Consider the following 25,151-nt stretch of genomic DNA (forward strand, 5'->3'; position numbering starts at 1 on the left):
TTTAGGAGTTGCTGATAACAGAGAAATGTGATGATGCTGCACAGCAGCACTCCTCTTCACAAAGTGAACAGCTGAGTTGATAAACGGCTTTTTAAAGGGCAACAGCTGCCTGAAAATTACCTTCCAATATTTTGGAAACAGGCGTGGTTAAGTACATCTATTTACATTTTAGTATTTTAGTCATCGTTCTACTTTTTGGGCCAGTAATCAGTTTCAAAACCACATTTTGGAAGAGACTCCTCAATTTGTCAGTAAGTGTAAGTTGGTGAAAAGTTATATTTCATTCATTTTAAGCCTAAACTTTAAATCTTCTCTTGCCTGCTGTCATGCATTTCTTTCTCTCATATAAGCGAGTTTTATGGCATTGCTTATAAAAAGCTATTCACTGAAATATCTCTCTATCAAACGTGATATAAAAGACATCATTGAATCTAAGGTGAAATAAAGGTGCCACTGCGGGGGGGAAGTCTGTCTTTATCTGCAAAGGCTGACATGTTTCCTGTTGCCTTTAATCAGACGCAAGCATCAAGAAAAAAAATGTTTCTCATGAATTCACTCAACAGCAGCGCTCATCTATTTTCTATTATTCAGCTCCGGCATGCCGTGCTTGTCACCCCGGGTTTGTTGTTTGTTTGATCATTTTCTGTTCCTACACAAATATGTATTTTTCTTCCTCTTCTGTCTGTTTTATCTCCGGATATAATTCCACCACTTCTCGAACAACACATCTGAACTACGACCAAACAACCCGTACCGAACTCAAACCTAACTGAACGAAGCAAAGGTGAACCGTCGTGTACTTCACAGCTCATCGGAGAGCGCTCGGCGTTCTTCTCAAAGAGTCTTTGTTTGGCTGCAGATTCCAGTGACCTTGCATGGACACTGGGAGGGAGGGAGGAGGGAGAGACAAAGAAAAAGAGAGGGAGGTGGATACAAGAAGAGAGACGGAGAGAAAAGAGAGAGGGAGGGAGCTGAGGGCAAAAGAGGAGACGGGGGGAAGAGAAAATAAATAAAGCATGAGAGATAGAAGTGAGAGAGGGAAACAAAACTAAAGTCTGAGAGGTGTAGTGAAAGAGACGTAGATGAAAACAGACGAGCCAAAGCGGAAAGACAAATGAGAAAAGGCTGGAGAGGAACGAATGGACGTTTTGGCAATAAAGACGCAGACAACCAGAGACAGACAGAGAGAGATGGAAGGTGTGTGCGAGTGTGAATCTGGGAGTAAAAGAAAAAGTCTGAAAGTGCGTCCTTGTGTGTGAGAGCGAGTAAGACAGAGAGACAAGTGTTGGACAAAAGGCTTTTGTTGTGGAAGTGGCCATTTTGAATCTTCCCCTGGTTCCGGATGGCTCCACTTCACTGTGTCCCAGCCTAGTTGTTTGGCCTACTTTTCTCATTAAGTCTCCACTTACACGATGACAGCGTTTACTCGGCGGCGGCCTCCTCACTATTTATGGCAAACATCATTACGGTTCCTCCAGACGGGGAGCAGCGCGATGCCACACAGATGAAGAGAGTTTCCCCTCTCGAGGGCAGCACATGGAGCTCCAACATATTTGTAATCCGTGCTTATTTTAAATGCCTGTTAACTAGAAAAAGACTGTTGATATGTGCCAAGCATTTATCATCAGAGACTGATTTGACAGTTCTTCTAATGAAAAGACGCTCTGACATCCAGGTTTTGGCTGTTGAATACTTGATTCTGATTGGTCAACTATGGGATTCTACGATTAGTATAGAGCACCTCAGAGATGACGTATTATCGTGGGCCAACAGGAAGTTAGCATCACACTGGTTCCCTTGATTAATTTTAAGCGTAAATGCCATCGCCATGAGTAAAAAGCTAACGGAGCTGCTGTAAAGGCGGACGTGACACGCTCACTGTATCCCTTATTGGATCCATCTGTTTTATATGATTGTAAATTAAATATCTTGGATGGCTGGACAATACTGCTTGGATAAAAGATACACGTTGACTTAGACGGTGGGATTTTTAGGCAAACTTTCGAGGAAAAAAAAAGGAAGAATAAGTTATGAAAAGAATAACAGCATGAGGTCCATCGGCTCTGATCTGGTTCCACCTCATCGGGTGTCTAATATTTTGTGCATTCAGAGTATGAAGACACTGAACAATCCCTACTGTGACAAAATGTCTGCAGCATAATGAGGGTTAGATTAACGCACGCACCATCTTCTTCATACCTTCAGACTATGAATGAGGCATAACCTCACTTTGCGTGCACTGTCGGCACACACACATGAATACAAACTGCTGTGCAACACCTACACAGAAACAGGGCCGCATGCAGAGACCTCTGTCTTATTATACACTGAGTCACAACGCCCGGATTCATCGCCATTGATCTAAATCTTCCCGGTAGCCTCTGAGTCAGTCCTTTCAGCGAGTCATCTTATATCATTCATAAAGCTGCTTATTCCACTGAAGCGTTCCTAAAAATGAGATTCACCGTGTTATACAACTGTACCGTCTAGAGTTTGGATGCCTCACAACTCCATCGAACAGAAGCTTCGTGGACCATCTGTTCTGAAGTTAATCACCCGGTGAACCCCAATCACGCAGCAATGAAAACAAACTGAGACACACAGCGCTGGCTGTGATACGCTGGGCTGAAGATTCAGCTGGGATGAGTGTGAGTCAGGGAAAGGGCTTAATACTATGGGCCGTCTCTCCCTTGATGTTGCTCAAGCTAATTAAGCCTCGTACTGAGCTACTCAGGTCTGTTTGAAGTCTGCGAGAGGCTCGCTTTAATGGTCTGCTTTATGCAATTCTGTGTTTTCGCATTCAATTTGAACATGTTTACAACCCAGGGACCTCAGATTGTACGGACCAGAGCTCAGTGTAGAGACACCTACACATCCCCTGCTATGAGTGGATTTACTTTAGAGAACAACGTCGTCCTGAAAGTCACTACCTGCTGAAAAATAGACACAACACTGATATACATCATCATTTTGTGCTACCAGTTAAGAGTATGTGTGATTTTCTTTTCTGCTTTTTATTGTGCTGTATTCCACTCTAATAGAAATGTGCTTGACCAACAGTACATTGTTATGCCATCATGAAAGGGACACATTTCAAATATGTGTTGCTCATCACACATAACTGTGATTACAAGAGCGGTAGAGCTGGCTGTCGAGGACATTAAGCTCATTCCACAGGTGCACTCACTCAGAGGAAGCAGAGAGAGAAAATGTTTAAAAAAAAGTAGATGTGGTGGTGCACACTGCCCCCTACTGTTGACGGCATGTCATCACCACGTTCTGTCAAACCCCCCCCCCCCCCCCACACGGGCTACTGGGATAACTGATGTGGGAGCAGCGGGGTCGCTCGGTGCCACAGATGGAGACGTAAAAGGTTAACGGTGTCTTTGTGTGCTCGTCATGTGTTCAGGATCGGAGTGCTGTGTGCATACGCTGCCAACCAGAACCTGAGCTCTCAGGTGAAGAACATACGAAGGCTGGTCAACAGCAACATGAGGGACCTGCACACCTTCGCTAACGACACGCCAATGGTGAGAACCAGAGAGTCGTTCAATCTTTGTAGCCCCAACACAATGTTAAAGCGTCAATTAGACAGCAATTACTTTGCTGATTATGGGAAAGGATAGCTACTAGTTATGGACATTTTAGCGAATGTAGAAATGTGGGTAAAGCATGAAAAAAGGGTTCAGTCATGGTGGAATGAAAAGCTCAAATCTACTCAAACAAGAAGAGTTGTTTCAGACTAATACTGTTTCTAGTCATGCCTCATTTATGTTTTTCAATGTGGGAAAAGAGAGAATCTTCTCTCATTCCATTCGATTTTAGGAGCCCAGGTTTTAACTCTCACTTTACTTTACGGAGAACAAACTGTTTGTGAAGACCAGTTTTATATTTTGTCATTTTCTCCATTACATTTTGAGGAACAACATGAAACTGTGCTGTACTACGACAAGACGAATATACTGATTTTCATCTGCTTCTGTTTGCTTCTCTCCGCTCGGCTCTGTTGTGTTTCCTGTTTGCAGCAAATTGATTACCTAATATCCCAATACGCCACCGCCAAGAACAAAGTCATCTACGACCTAGATAGTAAGTAGACCTCCTCTGTGCCTCTGATAGTGAAGTAAGTGGACAGAAACGATTCACTGGGTTCCTGCTGTGGTCGTATATCATGCTTATTATCCGGAATCACTGGGTCTACTTTTCCTCGACTTGTTTTCACAACACATTTGTGACATAACTGGGCCTAGATAGCTACAGCCGGGACTGTTATAGAGGATCCCTTGTGTATTCGTCCTACTTTTGAGACAGCGCTGCAGGCAGCTCGTTCCTGAAAGTTAAACACCTGCAGAAGCAGCAAACACAATAAAGAAAGGGATCTGATGCTGTGTTCTCTACAGATATAGGTCCATTATTGGGTGGAAGGATACACGATGAGTTGGATAAGGAGGTCCGTCCTGCCTTGGACAGAGTGCTCAATATGGCTGGAGGTACGTCTGCGTATTTCTTTTCATTTCCTCTTCAGATACGATATGATCCAGTTATTGTAAGCTGCTACTGAACGCAGGTTACAGCTGTCGGCGAGTTAATAAAAGCTGTGAGTTGTAATTATCATTCAGATTCTTTTTTTAACCTTTATATTCTATGCTTTTCTTTATGAAGTGAAAATCGAGAGAGCCATCAAAGGTAACAGTACCTCAGTAACTGGACACCGTCCCTCAATCCTTTGACCCCTACTCTGTTCCCTTGTGATCTTCCCTGAGTACTTGGACCTATCCGAGCGTCTTAAATGAACAACAACCAATCAATGTATTAAAACTGCACTACGCAACATCTGACTCTGGTGACGACACAGAAATGATGTGAAGTGATATCAGTTAAGTTCTTGAACTTAAAGCTCTGCATCATAGAGACTGTGAAAGAAAATCTTGCCTAGTGCAATTTTAAGTTAACCAGATGTTGCCAAAACCCCAACGTAACATCAGCCTGCACCTGGACATCTCCCTGCTTCTCCACGTGTGTTTTCCTTCTGTGAAGTGAGCATAAACATGTGTGTTCTTTTGTGACCAATCATATTACAAATTACAGCACACTCACATGTAAGTCAATCAACGATTTGAATATTTCACTATGTAGGTATCGTCTTTTTTTAAGTTGCTTTATTCAACAAGCAGCTGTATATGGATGTAACACTACATGGAATATACAGTTCAGGTGGTTAAACTGCCTGAGCACAGATGAGTGTAAATACAGTTTGTGTTCTTAATGTTTGTGTACTATTGTGTTCCTACTGGGGCTGAGCCGAGCAGCCAGAGGATCTTATCATCCCGTACGAATACTGTTTTATCAGATGCTAAAGATACGGGAGAGTCATAATAGGAAAAAACATCCATCCCGATTGAACTCCCTCCAGTACGACTAAGAGTTTAGTTTCCTCTCCTGCCCTCTTGCATCTTTTATATGTTCCAAGGATGCCGGTGTTTCTGCATTCTTTATCCTGTTTAATTTTAAACGGCTGCTGCGGGCTACTCTGTGATCGTTAACTAACCGTGGATCACTTGGGATGCATTCAAATGCTTGGGAGAGCGTTAGTTACTGACAGCGACCGTCTTTAAGAGAGGAAGCAAAGTCAAGAGTCCAATTTCAGATGCTGGAGAACAGCGGATCTGAGCCTCTGTGTGGTAAACTCTGCTCAGGCCCGGTCCGGACAAAGAGTGCAAACTTTGTTTCATGTACGAGTGCTTTTGTGTAACATGAGCCACTTTCATACAGACTGTCCCCAACTGTGGATGTTGATATTAAAAGCCAATTTTTTTTGTTAAATTGTAAAACAGAAATGTATTTGCCCCAGAAACATTGTCAAAAAAGTTATTTTACTGCTCTGAATAGGAGAGTGCGTTTATATACTTCCTGTTTTAACAATTCCACATGATTTCTCAGAACAGAACTAAAAGATTTAAATAAAATATTCATTATTCATTTTGCAGCAAAGCTACGCAATCTGAGGCTCATGGGGGAAAAAAAACGCCTTTCCGTACAACTCATTCAATATACATTCTACCTCAAAATATAGGTTAGCTAATGAGAAAAGTTGATTTATTGTTCAATGTAGTGGAGTAGGTAAGATATCAAAAAACTGCTCGACCTAAATTAAATGTTGCAAGAACAAGTTTACAACGGAAACAATGGAAATTGTTTCACTCCATTGTTCTACTTTTTCAGAAGGAAAATTGTGTTCCGAGAGAGTTTTGATGGTTTTCCCCTCATGATGAACACACGTTCAATCTCATCTCTGCTCTCTTTCTAATCAGCCATGCGAGAAACCAAGGAGGCCCTTGAGAATGTCAATGTGGGTCTGGAGGTCCTCCAGGAAGGCACGGGGAAGCTCAACTTCAACCTGAGTCTGGTCCGGACCAGTATCAACCGGACCCTCAACGACCCGGGCTGCCACGACGAGGAGTCAGACGCCACCTCCGCCCAGCTGTGCCGCAACATCCGCCAGTCACTGTCCCAGCTGCAGATCGGCGCCAACTATACACGGGTACGAAACTGACTGCAAATGGGATTCAAGTTCACTTACATGTGTCCCACTTTTTACTACGTGGCTGCTTAACTATTGTAATTTATCTCCTTTATGAAGACGACGTTCTCAGCTGCTTATCTGATAACTTAGTACTGAATCGTTGAGGGTGTCCCAAAACACTGACATGGCATTAATGAATGTTTATCACCGCGTGTGTGTGTTTATCAATGTTTCACTGTCTGTTTACATTTTAGCTGCCCAAGGTGAACGCTCAGCTGAAAAAGATGAACGACGTTTTGAGAACGGACCTCAGTGCTATCATCCAGACGGTGAGCCAGGACTATAAATCTATGAATCATATCTAATGGGAGTTATTTTACTTTCGGTGCCTTGTCTACTTGCCATTTTATATCGATCTAGATTAAAAAGATTCACCCTAAAAATGGACCCAGAAGCTCCATGTCCCAACACTTTGTCCTTTTCCTCTCACAGGGCTACGCCTCTTTAAACGACACGCCACATATGGTGGTGGAACAGACCAGAAGTCTTGTGGAGAGTAAGTGACATTTTACACAACTAAAAACCTTCCTTCTGAAAGCAAACGAAAACATTCATGTAACAATTCCTGCTTTGTGTTTTAATACACACATTGATTACAAGAACTACTGGTTTTTACTCTTTTAAGCTCACCATATGTCGCTTTTATCATTCTGCCTTGTGAGTTTGAGCAAGACTAAGTAGATTTCAAGTTTGAATCTGCACTTAGATTTCAGTGTCAAATTCTATCAAACTTAAAAAGTATAACGTTTGCCATCTTTAAATCGAGTAGTGAGGTTTTTCCTGCTGCAGCTACAGGCTTTACTCGGGCCATTTATTCAAACTGATGGATTGATGGATTGATCCGTCTCTCAGGTGTACAGAGTCTGGTGGACGGCATTGGCAATAACATCAGCAGCTTTTCCAAGGTATTCCCTGTCCAGAGCTCCCTGTCCAACTTCATTATCTTCATTAGCCATGCCCACGCCAAGATTGAGGACTACTACCCTGAAATAGACAAGATGGACTTCTACAGGTAAACAAACCTCCTAAAAAAAAGAAGAAAGAAATAAACAAGCGATACCTATAAACTGTAAATACTGTAATAAGTCCACCATCTTGATGACACCACCTTCAGTGAAAGCTCTAATTCCATAGCTTTGCCTGCTGCCTACAGGTGGATCGGCTGCATTGCTCTTTGCTGCATGGTGGTCCTCGTCCTGGCCTTCAACTACCTGGGCCTGCTGTGTGGCACGCTGGGATACGACAAGCACGCCTCACCTACGACGCGAGGCTGCATCTCCAACACGGGAGGAACGATGCTCATGGCGTGAGTCAACTCTCCACTGTTTACAGATTTAAAACTGACGATGGTGTTGCCATAAAAAAAAGGGTTTGAAGTAAATTTGATGATGCTCGCACGGCACACATTACCACAAGTATTTGAGTACTACTTGTTCAAGTGCTAAAGACCAGAGCATATAATCACAATCATTTAAAATAGGAGCATTAAAGACACAACATGCAGAACCCGTCTCTAAAAGAAGAATAACTTGTTCACAAAACATAACATTTGATGGCAAAATGGTATCTTATTTGGGATTTTAAGGGCCTCATACAAAAGGCAACAACTTTTCTTGAGTTTTGATCATTTGAAAACCATCAATGGATCTTTTAAATGTCATGATTTTTGTTCCATCTAATTTGAGTTACAGATCCAAAGTAATCCTTGTAGTTCACCTCTTCCTCCACCTCCCCCCATTCCACTGCTGCTACCCTTCCGTCTTTTATTGTTCTCTACGTGTTATCTGTACCTGAGGGCCTGTGCGTCGTTCTCCACAGCGGCGTTGGGTTTACCGTCATCTTCTCGTGGGTGCTGATGGGAATGGTGACCACCATCTTCCTGGCTGGAGGAAACATGGAGAAACTGTTTTGTGAACCCTTCCACACCAAAGAAGTCTTCAAGGCAAGTTCATGGCCTTGAAGTACACTTGTCTTGAATTGAATTAGGCCACATTTGATCACATGGTCCCACTTGCTTCCCATGAGGATCTCACATCACACATCCTCTTTCCCTTCTCTGATCCTCCAGGTTGTGGACACCCCGTATCTGGTCAACCCAGACTGGAAGAACTTCATCCCTGGCTACATGTACAACGACTCCGACCTGGAGCTGACGGCAGAGAACTTGTACAGGCAAAGAAAACTCATTTTTTATGTATTTAGGTGACAGTGGTACGCCTGCCACCTTTCAGAAGTACTGCACGTCTGTCTTCTCTACATTTTACTGAATGGGTTCTGCAGCAGGACAAGACATTTATCCAATAACAGGCTGTAGAATTTGAATAATTTTTGTTTTGGCGCAGGCGTTGGGTCAGGCATCAAGAGTCTGAATATTTTATTACCATTGATAGGGATGCAAATGAGAGCGAGGGTTTCTATTGACCTTGAGAAGCTAATTAGCATGATTTTCCGACTATCTGTGCTGCTTTCTCTTCAGCCTCTTTCTCGGTGGTTACATCAGCTTTCATCATCTCCTTCCAGTGAGAAGCTGCATATCCTCAGTAACATGCATTCATTATATTTCCAAATAGAGCAGCGCTGCTTCAACAGGTCTTTGCCCATTAAAACGCAAGCAGTGCTAATACTGTGTACATTGTCTGAGTCTATATGTTATGTAGCTGGCTAGAAATTACAGTGGAATTAGCAAATATTCCAGTCTTTTGAGGAATATTACACTGTTCTCCATGAGGGAACGTCGTGTACTTCCAGTCAATTTCACTTGATGGCAGCAAATATTTTCACTCTGCAACTTTTAAGTTGACTTTTTCTCTGCTGTACCTCTTTGTATGTGCTCGTATGTGTGTCTTTCTCAGTAATTGCAAAGAGAACAAAGGCATCTACTCGGCCATGCGTCTGGACAAAGTCTTCAACATCTCCTTGTTCCTGAACACTACAGTGGTCAGTAAACTCAAGACACACCATTGGTAGCATTCTGTCACATGTTGTAGGGTCGATATGAGTGTCTTTGTATTGATTTATTCCTTATATGATGGATATTAGACTCGGTCATTGTACTATTATCTCACTAAAATGGTGTGTTTAAAGTAAGCTCTCTGTTAAGGAGCTCCGCGTGGTACTTTAGCTGTAAACTCCTCTCTCGTAATCTCTCATAAAAATACTATTATGGACAGTTAATATACAATAAATCAATGCAATGTACTAAATCCTCAAACAAGTGTTAGAATAAACGTAGTATGCAATTTGGACATGCAGCTCTAGAAGCTACAGGCGGCGGAGTGTCTGGAGATTTCCATCCTTGGCTGCAGCGTCTAATTAGCATTACCTAATGATTTCTTTTTTGCCAAAACAAAGTCTGTGCTGACGGCTGATAGCTTTAACGTGCCTCAGCCCTTACTCGGTGTATGCCTGAGACGTTACACTGATGTAAGTTTCTGTTTCTTCTTGGCCCTGAGCCAGCCCCGCCTGCCTGCCTGAGACGTTCAGTACTTTTCTGCCAAGTTGGCAAGGATGTATTGGCTCCTTTAAGCCAACAGCTGATATGTCCAATGCTGCATCTGTTTCAGCACACTAGTCATTTGTCTTCATTTAGCGCCTGCACATGTTTTAAGTTTCTAAGAATGTGACACCCTACCCTACCTGCCAGAATTTTTGCAATATATATATACATATTAAGAGTTATCACCTGTATAAGCTATGGTAATACATCTTAAAAAAAGATGAGGCTATCTTAAACCATTCAACAAAAGGGACCATTTTATTGGATTTTTTATATCAGAATATTTTCAAATAGTAAAAGCTTGTCTACTCCACATCTATATGTCCCCTTCTTTTAGTCTGAGTAACACAGTACATTTCATTCCCATGCTGAAATATGGCTCTCTATCAGCTCACTGTGAAAATAAGGATATTGGACTAAAGCTGAGATTGCAATTGACCGGAGTTGTCATGCATAATTTCAGACCCACAGAAGGATCATGTTATCTTGGTCTTTGTGAGAAACCTTTTGATTTGAGTATACACACACATATACATCATCTTACAGTGCTTACCAGACATTCTTGGTCGGTTAGAGGCTCCATGAGTAATTCCTTTGGTCCATTTGTGTTGTATTTCCCCTCAGGGTTGAAGTCTTTAGACAGAATCCATATATTTTGACCAATCCATGTGCTGGTAGAAGGCTGTCTTTGTAGAAGTCAATAGGACACATCACCTGCAAGGACAGAGACATATTAGGTACAGAAAAACATTTACAAGTACTGCCAATAAGTACAATTTTGACATAATTGTACTACAATTGAGCATTTCCATTTTATCCTTTATACTACTCCACATTTCAGAAGTGAAATAATTTACTTTTTATTCCATGTCTATTTCACACTTATTGTAACCATTTACATATAAAAACATATGATGCAGTACTATACTACTAATCCACAGTGGTACACAAAATACCTAGAAGTTTCAACATTAAAATGCTCTTACATGTATTCATTAGTGATAAAAACTGAATATTTTATTATTCTGTCAAGGGGAAATCAAATTGTATATCAAATATCATAGAACTTTGACAGGAGCCATTTTGCATGATGACTTTTACTTTTGATACTTTAAGTACATTTTGACAATACTTCTGTACTTTTAATTCAGTAACTTTATCTTGTTACTTCTCTTAGTTACTTTTACTTGCAAAGGAGTATTTTTGGACTATGGTATGTTAGTTAACTAAAAGTTCTTCTCACAAGAGTTGTAGTTATCTCTCCCATAACATCACCAAACCGGCCACAGAGCTTGCGGCTAACACCAGCCTTTAACTAGCTAGCTGACGCTGTTGAGCTGCGTTAGCTTACGGCTAATGTTGCGCTAATGGTTATTAGCTAACGGAGCGTTTCCTGTTCTGACCAAACCACGCCCCCTCATTACCGGAGCTAACCGCTAAACTAGCTCGTTATTTGTTTAAGATAATAATACAGTCCAAGATTTTAAGTTATTAGATAGTGATTAGATTTCACATGACTGTCAAAATCATTTTAATAATCAATGGTTTGACTTGAATCATAATTCACTTACTACAGCCGTTGAGCACACCTGGTGAATAACGTCCCTAGCCACGGGCCACGGAGTCGTAGCGCAATGAATTGATTGGTTGATCATCGGGCAGCAGCTAGGCTGATTGGTCAAAGTTCATCCAATCAGATTCCATGCAACCGAGAACTGTAAACGACGTCAATGTTGAATATATCAATTTCCCTGTTAGGATTTAAATTACACGAAATCAGCTTAAATCTCCAGATTCATACATTTGTTTGTGACTTATTTAGATTTAATAATAACAATAATACATTTAGTGTTACCAGTAAAGCAATATGCTTCACAATACTGTCATTGGATTCAAGATTTCTGGAGCTAATCTGAAACTTTTATAAACTTTAACTTTATTAATGTCATCGTTCTGAAAGATTTTACTTGTTATAAAAAACAATTTCTATCCCCAGCACAATAACCTATTATGTTGTAGATTGTTTTATCCTTTGGGAAAATCCGACCCATAGAACAAACAACTACATTGCCAACATTTTTTGAAGAGTTAAAGAGTTTTCTTTATAGTGCCTCAAAAAAGCATACGTTTTCTTTTTTTTGCTGGTGAAATTGCACATTACTATTCAAGACATCCCTTGTGAAAAAATCATATGTCGCTCTAAGAGTATGGCTTTCAGAACCAATATAATAAAAAGCGAACAAACAATAATACAAAGTTCTTTATAGTTATTGACACATAAACTGGGAGCTGTTGTAGAAATATTCTGCCCAGTGGGAATAGTTTGCTCTGTCTTGGTTTAATAGAGAAATGTGAGCTTTGCATTCCAATTTGTTTATTTGCACAGCAATTTTCCACAACGCAATACAAAGTGCTTCACATAAGACATAAAAGGCATTAAGACACAATATAAATGAAAGAAATTACTAAAGGAAAGGATTGTGTGAAGAAATGCAATCAAACGGACCGCAAACAATTTACAGTAGAAACAAGGAGAAACTCTTCACGCAAACATAAAGAAACACCATTCTAGTGGGATATGTGAACTTTCATCCAACCCACATCCGTGGCAAAATTTGTTTTGCATTTTTGTTGGCCTTTCATTATGTTAACAATGTTTATGTGTTCGCACCGCAGTTCAGTTTAAACTGTGACTCACCAAGCTTTTCTAAAAGGCATACATAGAGGTAGAAACCTCGGTTATGTTTTCGGTTTACGACTGTTTGAGAATCAACACAAACTGTAAAAAACTTCTAGCTTCCTTTTAAAGCTTTAGTATTTAGATCAACAATCAAAATGTCATGTTTTACCTGCAGGCTTCATCCAACCTGCTGCTGTACCTTTGTGTGTTTACAGTTTACGAAGGATGTGGTGAGTCAGCTGGACAGCGTCAAGATCGACCTGAGGGGAATAATCCTGTTAGAGGCAGAGGGGAAGCAGAACCTCCTGGATTTCTCTGAAGCAGGGCTGTCAGAAATCAACTACGCAGACTACCTGGAAGAGGTGACACGCAATACATCACATAACCGATACCTGCTTGTTTATATTTGGGATTTGCATGTTCACTGTTCACTGCTGCATAACAATTTCCCTCGGGATAAATAAAGTTCTATCTCATCTATTCGGAAACAAACAAACTGAATGAGGAGGCCCGTAAGTGTGAAGGGGACACACAAGCACAAACAAGACACACTAAAAATATGCATGAATGAAACAGAACTTAAAAGAGACAAACAGGCACAAATACAGATTTAGAAACTGAAGGAACATGCTGAAAAAACACATAAACCACAAGGAAAAAAAACACGTATTCACAGTAACTGATGATCAAACTGATTTCAATATTTCAAAATAAAAGTCTAATACATTTTTGTGATACTTTACTATGAAATGCAGATATGCAGTGGTGGAAGAAGTATTCAGATATTCACTTACGGAAGACAAAGTAGCACTACCACACTGTGAAAATACACCATTACAAGTAAAAGTCCTGCTAGTATTATCAGCAAAATATACTTATACTATCCACCAAAAGTAAAAGTACTCAATATTTTTTTTAAATGACCCCTGAGTGTTTTATTTTGCATGGTTTTATTATTGTTACTGATGCAATTAGCAAAGTAAAATATAAAAAAGTACAATTTTTCCCTCTGAATCCCTCTAAAAGTACAAAGTAGCGTGAAATGGAAATATTCAAGTGCAGGTACCTTGAATTTGTACTAAGATACAGTACTTGAGTAAACGTACATTCCACCACTGGCTTTATGACATCAGTACATCAGACATCAGTGTAAACATTGATAAGAGGGTGTTCTATACATATACTAATATTATTGTATGACATGTGTACTTTATTGGCGTGTTACCAGACACAGCTTGGCCAAACAGCCTCCTGCTTGGCTGTCAGTTAACATACAGCAGACAGCCATGCTTCACCTAACAGGAGCTGCGACGTGACACAGTACGCCGCGTTCTGTTGAGGATCACTGAAGCCCGATTACACAAAAAGTATTCCTGCCAAGGCAAAGAGTGTGTGGGAACAAGTCGGCACATGGCATTCCCCGTCTCCTACAACACTACCTGTCAGGTTCACTTAGATTCATTTCCTGAGAAAAAAAAAAAAAGCTTTGAGGACTCCATTCAAGTGCACCACCTGTCCAGATACACAACTCACTCTCCGAAAGTCAGCATGAGAGGTTTTAGGCCAAACAAATGTTAGATAACAGTATGAATGTCAGAGGAAAGTCTGGTACAAGTATATCACAGAAAGCACCCAAACAAGTATACAGGTTTGAGGTTTCTAATCACTTTCTTAATAACTTTTATTTAAGATCTGCAGCTAAAAACACTGATTTGTTCTTGAGCAACATTTAAGTGACTTCTATCTACCTGGCAGCTTTACAGAATTGATGAAATGGATTATATTTCTTTGTTATTTAGATAATAAATATCTATTCTTTATTAAAATGAAATTGTTGAAGTCTCTTCTTAAGAAAATGCTGGAGGAATATGCACTGACGTGGTTTTAAAATGTACTGCTGTTTTAAATACAGCATATTTGTATTTTTCTTTAAATTATTGTATTTTCAAGGTGCAGTGGGATCTTTATTTTAAACGTAAAAGCAACACAATGAACGAAAATGAAAGGAACTGCTTTGTAATTATGTAGCTAGTAATTATGGATGATAGTCATTAAAACAATTACACTTAACCTGTGTGCTTTGCCCTCAAAATTACCACTGAGAGAAGAATGTTGTCATGATTTATTTTTCTCTTTAAACACGACTTATCTTCAGGTCAACAAAGGAGTCACTGTGATGGACCTGCTCTCATTTGCCAGAGAGCTGGAGGCCCAGACAGACCTCATGGTAAGAACACCTTGGTGTCGTTCCGGCTGATTTACAAACATCCCATGTGCTGTTTCACAGCGTTTCCTTAGTTCACAGACACATAATTAGATTTACCTATTTATTCACAGTGCCATGGGGGCACATTTGTATGTCTTTAGTCTCTGAGCTCGGTGTTATAATCTAAAACATAACAGCTCTGCCTACATAGAGACAGTCTTCATGCCTTCAGGGGGTTTCAGGAAGGTAACAACACATTCATTCGCCTCAAAATGGCGAGTCCTGCAGTATCCTCCAGAAGGACGGAGAAGGACGAGACTACACACAGGAAGAACTGCAAACATTGATTAGTATTTACAGCAGGGGAAACAATACATAACGTCTCTGACCTGACTTGAATTGTAGTTTATCGGCTCAAAATGTCCTCTGCCTGTGTGCGTTTTCAGCCCAGAGGCGGTCTGCAGACCGCTCTGAAAGGCCACGCCGGCACTCTGCGGCAGATCCACACTCAACAGATCATCTCCATGGAGCAGGCCATGGTAATGCCCCACTGTGTGTCTCTGTGTTTTCAGTCCAGATATTCATGCCTGGCTCGGTGGCTGTCTTGGTTTTTGGTTAGATCTGGAAACATCCACCCTAAATCACTTAAAACTACGTAAAAATAGCAACGTATGTGCTTTGCATTCATTTGGTTATCCGTTGTTTTTGACTGGGATTCATTGAACTAATGTGACATCAGGATAATGACAAACATTTTGTCAGCGTAGACGAGGAATAAACCAACTTTCTCATCCAGACAAAAGACCTCAAAAGACCGGAGTGCGATGCAGCCGCAGGGCACGATGTGTCTGCGACTGAACCGAGGGATGATTTTTGTTGGGAAACATTTACAGCCCTTCTTCTATTTTGGCTGCAAGTGCAAGTGGATGCAGTACATCGTCACCTCTTCTTGGCTGGAGGGGTTGCTTAGAGGCACTCTGGGAAATGTAGGCAAATAAATAAACTTCATACTATGAAGCCGGTTGAGGGAAAAGACACGACAGAAACAACCAAAACAAATGTGTGCAAAAGTGGATTTTCCCTTTAAGGGTAAATTGTCAACGCACTTACTGTATATACATGTTTTTAAATATATATACTGTATATAGTATGTTAGATTAAGGTTATTTTATTAGTTGTGTCAAAATAGATTTTTTCAGCTGCACTAATCAATATGTTATCCTTGTGCTAATGCTTAAGAGAAGAACGGTATCATCCTTGACGGGGAAAACATATTTCGGTGTTTCATTTATTATGATCAAAAGCAGCGTGTTTTTGACCCTCGGGGCTGTGTCATCCAACATCATGTCTGGGAAGAACAACATGAATATTCAGTTTTATTTTCTCTGTCAAAGGCAATATAATAACACCACGGAATTACAGCTACTGGCAATTCAGACAGACATTGATGCACTTCACAGCTTTTACAACAGCTTTTTTATGTTTTTCTTTTTCCACTTTCAACTCCAAGAAATATGTTAGAGCGAGGGTAAGCTGTGTTTCCATTCTGTGTATTTAGTGTCCCCGTACATATTTTGGAACACTTAGAGAGATATTGCATCTCTCTGATGACATATATTAATCTGAGATAATATATCTCATTTTGGGTAGTATTGTTGGATATTGTGTGTGTGTGTGTGTGTTCTTGTAGTTAAATTGATATAAAAGTCACATACTGAGTGGTGTTCAACATGAAGGGTTTTGTACCGAAATATTACAAAATATCCACTTTGAGAGAAGAAGTTTCAGGTATTCATTCAGTAACAGCTCTGTCCTCTCCATCATCTGTGGCAAAATCAAGGAAAAGGTGAATCATTTCTTTCTTTGCATTGTGGATATTTAATTTTGGAACAAAATTCTTCAGCATGCCTGTACTTAAAGCAGAATATTGTTCATCTAGAGTGGGTTTTGTTCTTGCCTGGTCTCCTTCTGTGTGTCACTGGCGTATTATGACCCCTGACTGTATCTCTTGACCTTTTGGGATTTCTGCAGTTAATTTGTCCTCTTAATTTTCCTTTTAAAGAGTGCGTTGAACCAGAGTATGAGGTTCCTGGAAAGAACAGCCACAGACCTGCCAGTAAGTGAACCAGCACCGTCTGTCTCAATCCCACATGCAGCATTAGATTTGAGCTCAAACTAAATCTCTAATTTTCTTCTCCGCAGAACAAAGTTTTAGCAGTTCTTGATGCTATTGAAGCTGCCCAGTACCTCATCTCCCACAATGCAACACAGTTAATCAATCGGGTAACTCAAGGACCACTTGATTCTAATTTATAGACCGTTGCAACAGCTTGGGTCCACGTCTACTTCCTGTCAGCTGATATCATTCACACCCACAGCAACAGGAAGTAAACTGGGACGCATTTAGAATCTTACCTGTAAAACGATCTGTAACTCACATTACGTCTCAATCTTTCGCAGGAAACGGGAAAATACACAGCGACCATTGTTGGCTACTTCCATCAATACATAGAATGGGTCAAAACATCAGTAAGTGTTTGTGTGTTCATTTGTTACCTCGCTTCAGTGTAGTACCTGGCCACATCCAGACAGGTAGGGAGCAACATATCACCTCTATACTGGGTCCGCACAATCTTAATTTGGATGCTGATCCTGTTCGACTGCCCCACCTCCCTGCTGGATTAGCACACTTTCTGTTGCAGACTCCTGGTGGTGGAGAGGAAAGAACTAAAATATGAGCAGTTTTCTCGTTTCTGACACTTTGGATTTAATCTGATAAACAAACTTACACAGACCTTCTGTTCCTTCAGCGTGACTGAGTTTTGACTTGTGTTCAGTCCAATGTTGGTTTTTAGTCAAATCCAAACACTGGTGGTACACAAAGAGTTAAGTACTGGCCGTACCTTTACATGTTGCATAAGTTTTGGAGAAAATATAAAGAAGACAGATATAGCAATTACAACCACTATAAATTTGAGGAATTTGACTTGTGGCTCATTGGTTTCTGTAGTTAACTTAAGGAATTCAAAACAAAGTAAAAAAACAAACAAAGCCTGAATCTGTTTTAGTGATGTCAGAGCTGTCAATAGAACATTTTTATTTCGATCACAATGTTTTTGTTGTTTTCCGAGAACGCTTAAAGTACAAGGATCTATTGTGCAGCACAGTGACACAACAGGCTCCCACGTTATTAAGCAGCAAACAGAATTTAACATACAGAATAAGAGTTTAATGTATTTCTCTCTCTCTCTCTGCAGTTGGCGATGGAGGTCGCACCATGCAAGCCCTTCAGCAACATGCTGGACACGGCGGAGATCATTACGTGCAGTTTCTTGGTCGACTCCATGGTAATGATATCAGGGATTGTAGGAAAACAAACCCTGTTTAAACATGAGCAGAAATATGTATTAAAAGGCTATGGTGGTATGTAATATGTAATTTACAATCACAAAAGACAAATAAAAGTACTGAATTATCTCAATTGATCACTAGGAAGTAGGGAATATTTGGCATATTCGCTGGAGGAATAACTTCCGTTATTAATAGATTATACAAATACTTGTATCAATGTGTATCAATATTCAGTTCATCGACAAATCAATGAATGGACTAATCATTTGAGCTTTAACTTGTTTGTTCTCCACAGAACACCTTCTGGATGGGCCTGGGCTGCAGCACTCTGTTCCTGCTCCCCAGCATCATCCTCGCAGTGAAACTAGCCAAGTTCTACCGCAGGATGGACACAGAGGATGTGTACGATGAGTGAGTACTTGTACTTGTTATTCTACTACATATATACATTTATTGTATAGCTTATTCTTTGTAAAACGAGATATAATTACAGTCTGTAGTCATTACAATCCATATTTTATACACTGTTGATGGTTGCAGGACCTCCTTTAACTACAGCTTCTTATTTTCTCCTCTCTTTCTGAAGTAGTATCTCCCTATAGGCTGAAAATCTTTTTTTTTCAGTTTGTAAATTGCTAATTTACTTCCTAACACGTACATAATTTGAATATTATTTGATAACATTGAGATTATTTTAATTTCAATAAGAAGCATCTTAATTTCAGATTAAATAACTATTTTAAGGTATTTCTGGTCACAGTAGCTCTTCTGGTTTATTGTTGATTTGTGGTCTTTATCCTTCTTCTCTTCCTTGTAGTTCCTCTGTTTCTGGGACTTGGCATTTTACTTTGTGATAACCATTTCTACTATTTCCATCTTCCATATCTGTATTTTTTTGGTTACATTCCTCTCTGTCAAGCACTTGGCACTTTACAAAGAAACATTGACGCATCTGTCAATCTCTATTTCTCCTTCATGGACCCTTTGTCCACTAAATCACGGCTTTACAACACAAATACAACGTATTGTCTCCATCAGTGGCGTCTGTCGTCATGTGATCTGTGCTGGGTTACAACTCTATGGTGCATTTCTATCGCTGGACATTTTCAATAACATTTTTATGTTGGCTTTTTGTTTTGTGTGTATCTTTATAGCATTGAGACAATTCCCATGAAAACGTAAGACATTCAATCCACCTCCTCTCTCCTCTTCAACTTCTATCACTCTGTGCTTTTCTCTGGATCTTGTACATAGACTTGTTTACTAAATGATTGGTGCTGGTTTACGTTTTTGCTCTTATGGGTGGATGCTGTGGCTTCTTGTCGTGTGCTACCTTTGAAAAGTGCCCCTTACCTTTCATGAAGGGCTCTTGCAATCATTATCTTACAAGTCCACCTGTCTTTTGTAAGTCATAATGTAAATAAAACACTATGGTTTATACTCAAAACAATATTTATCTCTTAACATTCTTGACAAGTTTGACTACTCAAAAAGAAAGCATTTATACTCGAAAACCAAAAAATCAGCATGTCTCCCACATTACACCTTTCATCCCCTTGTTTGTATACGATATTTTGTTTTCAGTATGGAAATTGGTAATAATGGTTATCATAGTGAGAGCCAACAAGGTATCCCAAACCCTATGATGACAAGGTAAACATATATATCATAATCCTGTTACTGCATGTTATGGGAGGAGGTGGAGGCATGCTATGGGACGGGGGCTTGTTCACCTGCAAAATGACGACGCCGAACAGTGCATGCCTTTGAAGGAGTCGATTCATTGCACACGGACGCACGGACACACACACACACACACACACACTATGAAGACCAGCCAATTGAATGATAACAAGTAATGGTAGCTTTTATTTTAAGGTATCGGATATGACAGATTGTGTTTTTCGAGTCAAAAAGTACTTTTGGTCAAGAAATTTCAGAGAATAGTTTGAAATCTTCTTTGATCGTCAAATACCGACGCTTGGTCAGTGGCCCTACACGTCACACTATTTGCCCCTTCAGCATTTTTGGACTTGTCAAGGACGGCGTGTTCTGATCATTACATAAAATAAACTTCCAACGTAGGTACGTTTTTAGGTTTACTTACAAAACAAAACTACCCGATTAGGCCTAGGAAAAGATGGTGGTTTTAGTTAAAGTAAGTACATCATGTAAAATAAATATGCTTCTAAGATTAGTAAGTCCGTGTTAATTGGTTTTGACACACAATAAGCAAGCTGCAGTCAAAAAGTCTGCGTTTGTTTGACCCGTTTCCTCAATCTTTCTACGACATCAGTTGCTCAGAGCGTGTAATAATGACGCTGATGGATCTACATCGAGTTAGCTGAAAGCCCGCTGCATGTTGAGGGTAACTCGATGCGTCGGTTTCAGACGCAGAGGGTCACTGACTAAGCCACGGTACCGGCCGCGTTGGGAGTGAGAACGGGTTGGTGTTTGAGAGAATTAGATGAAAAGATTGGTACCACTCTCATGTTTGTGTGTTAAGAGTATGGAGTTAGAGTTAGCAGGTGATGAGTTTACCGTGAAGACTGGTGTGATTTACTTTTGTAAACTCTTTCATCAGTCCGTCTCAGTCCGCCTACGATTGCTTCTCTCCGTCTTCCTGCCAGATGTTCTGCTGTGTGGTTTTTGGGGGATCTGTTTGACTAAACTACTGCATGTTCTGTGTGTGCACGTGAATGAAAAATCATCCTGTTTCTTCTCATTTAGAGTCAGCCAAAGTCCGTCGAATGTACACCTGATCATTTTGTTCAGAGAGAGGCAAGCATGCAAAGCTTTGGTGTGACGCTGCGAATGCTGCTCCTTTGATTTTCTTCTTAATCTAACAACACGTCTAACTGCATGTTACGTATTTTTTAAGTTGCATTTGGACGAGGATGCGTTTGGGCAGACGACCTACTGTAACAGAAGAAGAGAGCAAAACAGCTAGATCAGACATCTTTGCTTCCACAATTATCCTCTTTTAAACCAATTGAACTTGTCTTTCACATGACTGGAGTATCATTCCAAAAGGAGCGATCCAGTTTTTGAGTGAATGCTGAAAAATACAAAACCCAAAGCTAAAAAAGACAATTACCATTTTGTAGTATTTTCTTGTAACAGAGAACATTTTCAAAGACCTTTTATCTTCTATGTTTTTCGAGAAATTGATAGAAGTTCACAACAAAATCACTGTCCAAAAACCCAGCATGCTTTTTAATTAAAGGGGCAATGAGTAATTTATGACCTCATTTATCAACAAACAATAGCTACTGAAACACTGACACCTCGCCCTCCAGTTTCTTTTCAAACCATATTATTTACAAAACAGGAGTGTTTGAATTAAGATTTCAGAGAAATCTCTGAACCTGGTGAAATAACCCCCAACTAATACAAACATTATCGTGTGCTTTCAGACGGTATAAACCTAACTTATTGCCCCTTTGAGTTGATCCATCTTGGATGTCGGTGAAGCTGTTCTGCTCTCTGCCTTGTGAACCGCTCGTCCTGTTTCTCTTTGCAACGTAAAAGAGAAGCAGGCGACGGTTTCACTGAATGGTGATGGTTGAATTGTGATGTTAAAGTTTTTCCCCTTGTGTGTGTGTGTGTGTGTGTGTGTGTGTGTTCCTGTGCCGGTAGCGTCCCTACATATGACACTATGAACAGGTTCCCGCGGGCCTCGGCTCCTCCGAGGCACATCGACTGGTGACAGAGAGCCGGCTCTTGTTCTGGCTCCTGAAAGGTACAGAAAACCGACCCCTGTGTCTGTAACGCCGTTTAATTTAATGCCTTCCTTCCAATCTTGAGTCTCTCTTTTGCGCAGCTGTCACCTCGTCCTGCTGTTTGTCTGCCGTCACCACGCCCTCCATCTCCATCCACTGTTTGTAGTGTTATTCCTTTGCATTTCTTCTACTAACCGAACTCTTTAACACTTCTTTACAGCTGGTTTTAGTGCTTTTCTGCTCACAGTGACTTTGCAGGAAAACCATCATGGTGAGAAATGCTAATTTTGGAATCGCTAACGAACCATAAATGTCTTCATGGTATTTATGTCTGACTACTTGTGACTGCTTAGTCAGTGTGCTGTAGAGGAGAGAAGCTGAATGTGCTAATGTGCCCATTTTGGGCTTTGTGTGATGCTTATTGAGAACAACAGAATTTGGTTTCTAAAAACTGCATCATTTACAAAACAGTCAGTATGTAAGGACATTCGTTTTTTGGTTGTAGTTCATATCCTGAATGTCACAGATGAAACAGCATTTTGGAATATAGCTTTTAAATTCAGAGAATAAAGCAGGTTGTATCCGACTACTATAACTACTATATAATAGATATTCTTCAAGTATAAGCCCCATGCTTACAACTGATGGCACTCTTGTGTTACCAGAGCTGCGTTAATCTCCTGGGCCATTCAAAAGCAGGACATGAATTATACACGTAATACTTTATAAATCTAATTCATTTTTCTCAAATATTTGCCTTCCCAGTGCCCTCGGAAACTGGAACTGAAATACACCATAAGTAAGTAAGTTTGCCTTCTTCTTACATTTTAGATTAAAGCCATTTAGTTGAGTAAGAGTAAGACTTGTATAGGCTAGATAATTAATTATCTACAAATTATTAAATCAATAATATTTTGCAGTGTTTGGGATGTTTTGGGTCATAACCCTAAACCCATAAAACGTAGCGAGCAGATCGTAACCAGCATCCAAGAGGGATGCAAAATGGCGGAATCTGGGGAAGCCTTTAAAAACCACAAATCCTACACATTCTGCCTTCAAGATGTCCATTCATCAAATAATATGCTCTCGTATGGAGTCTGAAGATCACATTTTTTCTTAAAATAATAAGAAAAAGTCTGCCAAATGCAATTTTACCTGACTGGAGTATTTTCAGTCTGAAGAAAAAAGCTGTTGTTTTATTGGAAACAAATGAGATACTTTTATCAGTTTGTTGCCATTTTATTATTATTTATTTAATATCAAGACTCAATGGGAGGATTGATTAGAGCAGGCGTATGTGATGAGTCCTCACAGTAATACAACAATCATTATTGTAAGAGAGCATCGACACAAAGAGAATAAAGAAAAGCAGTTGAAGTTGTCTGTAACGTTTCCTGAATTGGTTCTTAAGTATATTTCATGTTTACTAATCATAAACCTTTCATCTATTTTCAAGCCGTTTGTTTCACGAGCCCTCGGACCAGAAGAAGCTCAACAAAAAAGCTGGTTTCTTTACAACAGAAGAGGAACACACAAATCCCTCTGGGTGTTATCTGTAGCTCAACTCAAGGCAGATAACAGAACAGTTACCTGCTCCTCATCCAAGGAACTCTACAGGACATCAAACTCTTCTCCCTCAGCATCAATCTGAGCCACGCTTGTTCGGCTTCTTTTTTTTCAGAGGACTGTGGTGTCTGCGTTTACATTTGTTCAGAAAACAAAACCAAGCTGAAAAATACATTCAGCGAGAGTACGTGACAATAACTGTGATGCCTGTTCATATTAATGTACTTGTTAGTGCTGAAGAAGACGGTGGCTGCTAGAGGAAACCTGTTCTACTGCACGTAGAATGGACGCATTACATTCAACACATGCTAACACAGAAAGTGAAGTCGGTCAATACATCTGCAAGGAGAAGGTTGCAACTTAACTTGACATTTAATGTGTTAAAAAGTCTGGTTCTGAATGGCTCATCCTTCTTACCTGCAGCATGTGTGAGTCGGTGTTTTTAAATGGCTGGGTGATTTGAACAAAGTGGTAAAAAAATAGAAACCGGTTTGTCCCAGGTGGATTTTTATGATTAATTAATTTAGCATGACTTTATAGAAAAAAAAAAACAATGTTTACACTATTACAAAACATCCAGACGTCTTTGCTGGTTTTTGAACGGATTGCAAATGACTGGTTGCCTTTCAGTTTGTTTCATGCAGTTGTGTTTTTGACAGATATGCTCCTTCTTAAAAAGGGAGAATCCACTCATGGAAAGTCAAAAAACACCAATTATTTTGTGGTACAGTGTTTTTACTCTTTCCCCCCCCCCCCAAAAAAAGAATTTGTTTATGTAAGTTTTTAGCATTTTCCCTTAATTTGTGTCATCTAATTTTGTGTCACATCTTTATTTTCTATGTTTCCCAGAATGCATTTAAACAATCCCAAAATTATTAAAAAGTGTGGGATCATTTATCATCAAAGCGTAACATAACTGCTGATGTCAATACGTTTCTTTTTAGGGATTGATCTTTTTTTTTTAACACCAAATCATGACTACGTTCCTCGTTTTTATTGTCAATTCATTCTTTAAAATTAAGCAATTTATAGCTGCAGCTCCTCCTCACAAGTTGTGTATGTCAATGGCTGGTAAGAAGTTTAACCAAAGAGATTAATTTGATTGGTTAATGTCAACTGACAGCTTAAAAATTAGACAAGCACAATATTGTGTTTATAAGGAACAGAAATATGTTTTTATTTTTTCTTTCCCGTCTCTTTAATAATCTTTGGAGCCTTCAGATTCATCTCGGGAACGTTAAGGGTTAAATATCACTGTTTTTAGACAGAAACAATCAATTCACCGCCAAACTACAAAAATAAGTGCATCACCAAATACTATTTTACAAATGATTTCGGTATTTGAGTCGGACTTTCCTTTTAATTTTCATAAAGTCAGAGCATAACTTAATATTTAGTCAGGCTGATAGATTGTTCCCGAGCTAACAGCACATGTTGAGTTCACTAACGTGACATTTTTACCGAGTGCTTGCTTTCATAGTGACGATGCGTTTAAAGTGGAGAAATACTTTCTCAAGCCAAATTGTATTTTTCTTTTTTTTACAGTA

General features: G+C 39.8%; 1 protein-coding gene across 1 annotated transcript in view; it reads left to right on the forward strand.

Annotated features, from left to right (window-relative positions):
- Positions 1-22,025, forward strand: part of prom1a (prominin 1a) — a gene marked incomplete at both ends in the record, with an annotated part of 60,962 nt that extends 38,937 nt beyond the window's left edge. The window contains 24 exons of the mRNA XM_079167289.1: positions 3,410-3,530; positions 4,026-4,089; positions 4,401-4,490; positions 4,663-4,686; positions 6,312-6,541; positions 6,778-6,852; positions 7,016-7,079; positions 7,436-7,595; positions 7,737-7,889; positions 8,402-8,525; positions 8,652-8,755; positions 9,436-9,520; positions 12,975-13,121; positions 14,915-14,986; positions 15,412-15,504; positions 16,476-16,493; positions 17,028-17,081; positions 17,168-17,248; positions 17,426-17,494; positions 18,223-18,312; positions 18,612-18,727; positions 19,471-19,494; positions 19,901-19,969; positions 21,956-22,025. Coding sequence (XP_079023415.1) covers positions 3,410-3,530; positions 4,026-4,089; positions 4,401-4,490; positions 4,663-4,686; positions 6,312-6,541; positions 6,778-6,852; positions 7,016-7,079; positions 7,436-7,595; positions 7,737-7,889; positions 8,402-8,525; positions 8,652-8,755; positions 9,436-9,520; positions 12,975-13,121; positions 14,915-14,986; positions 15,412-15,504; positions 16,476-16,493; positions 17,028-17,081; positions 17,168-17,248; positions 17,426-17,494; positions 18,223-18,312; positions 18,612-18,727; positions 19,471-19,494; positions 19,901-19,969; positions 21,956-22,025 — 2,197 coding nt within the window. The remainder of the gene's footprint in view (positions 1-3,409; positions 3,531-4,025; positions 4,090-4,400; positions 4,491-4,662; positions 4,687-6,311; positions 6,542-6,777; positions 6,853-7,015; positions 7,080-7,435; positions 7,596-7,736; positions 7,890-8,401; positions 8,526-8,651; positions 8,756-9,435; positions 9,521-12,974; positions 13,122-14,914; positions 14,987-15,411; positions 15,505-16,475; positions 16,494-17,027; positions 17,082-17,167; positions 17,249-17,425; positions 17,495-18,222; positions 18,313-18,611; positions 18,728-19,470; positions 19,495-19,900; positions 19,970-21,955) is intronic.
- Positions 22,026-25,151: the final 3,126 nt, after the last annotated feature.

Source organism: Pholis gunnellus (assembly GCF_910591455.1).
Source record: "Pholis gunnellus genome assembly, chromosome: 10".
NCBI lineage: Eukaryota > Metazoa > Chordata > Actinopteri > Perciformes > Pholidae > Pholis > Pholis gunnellus.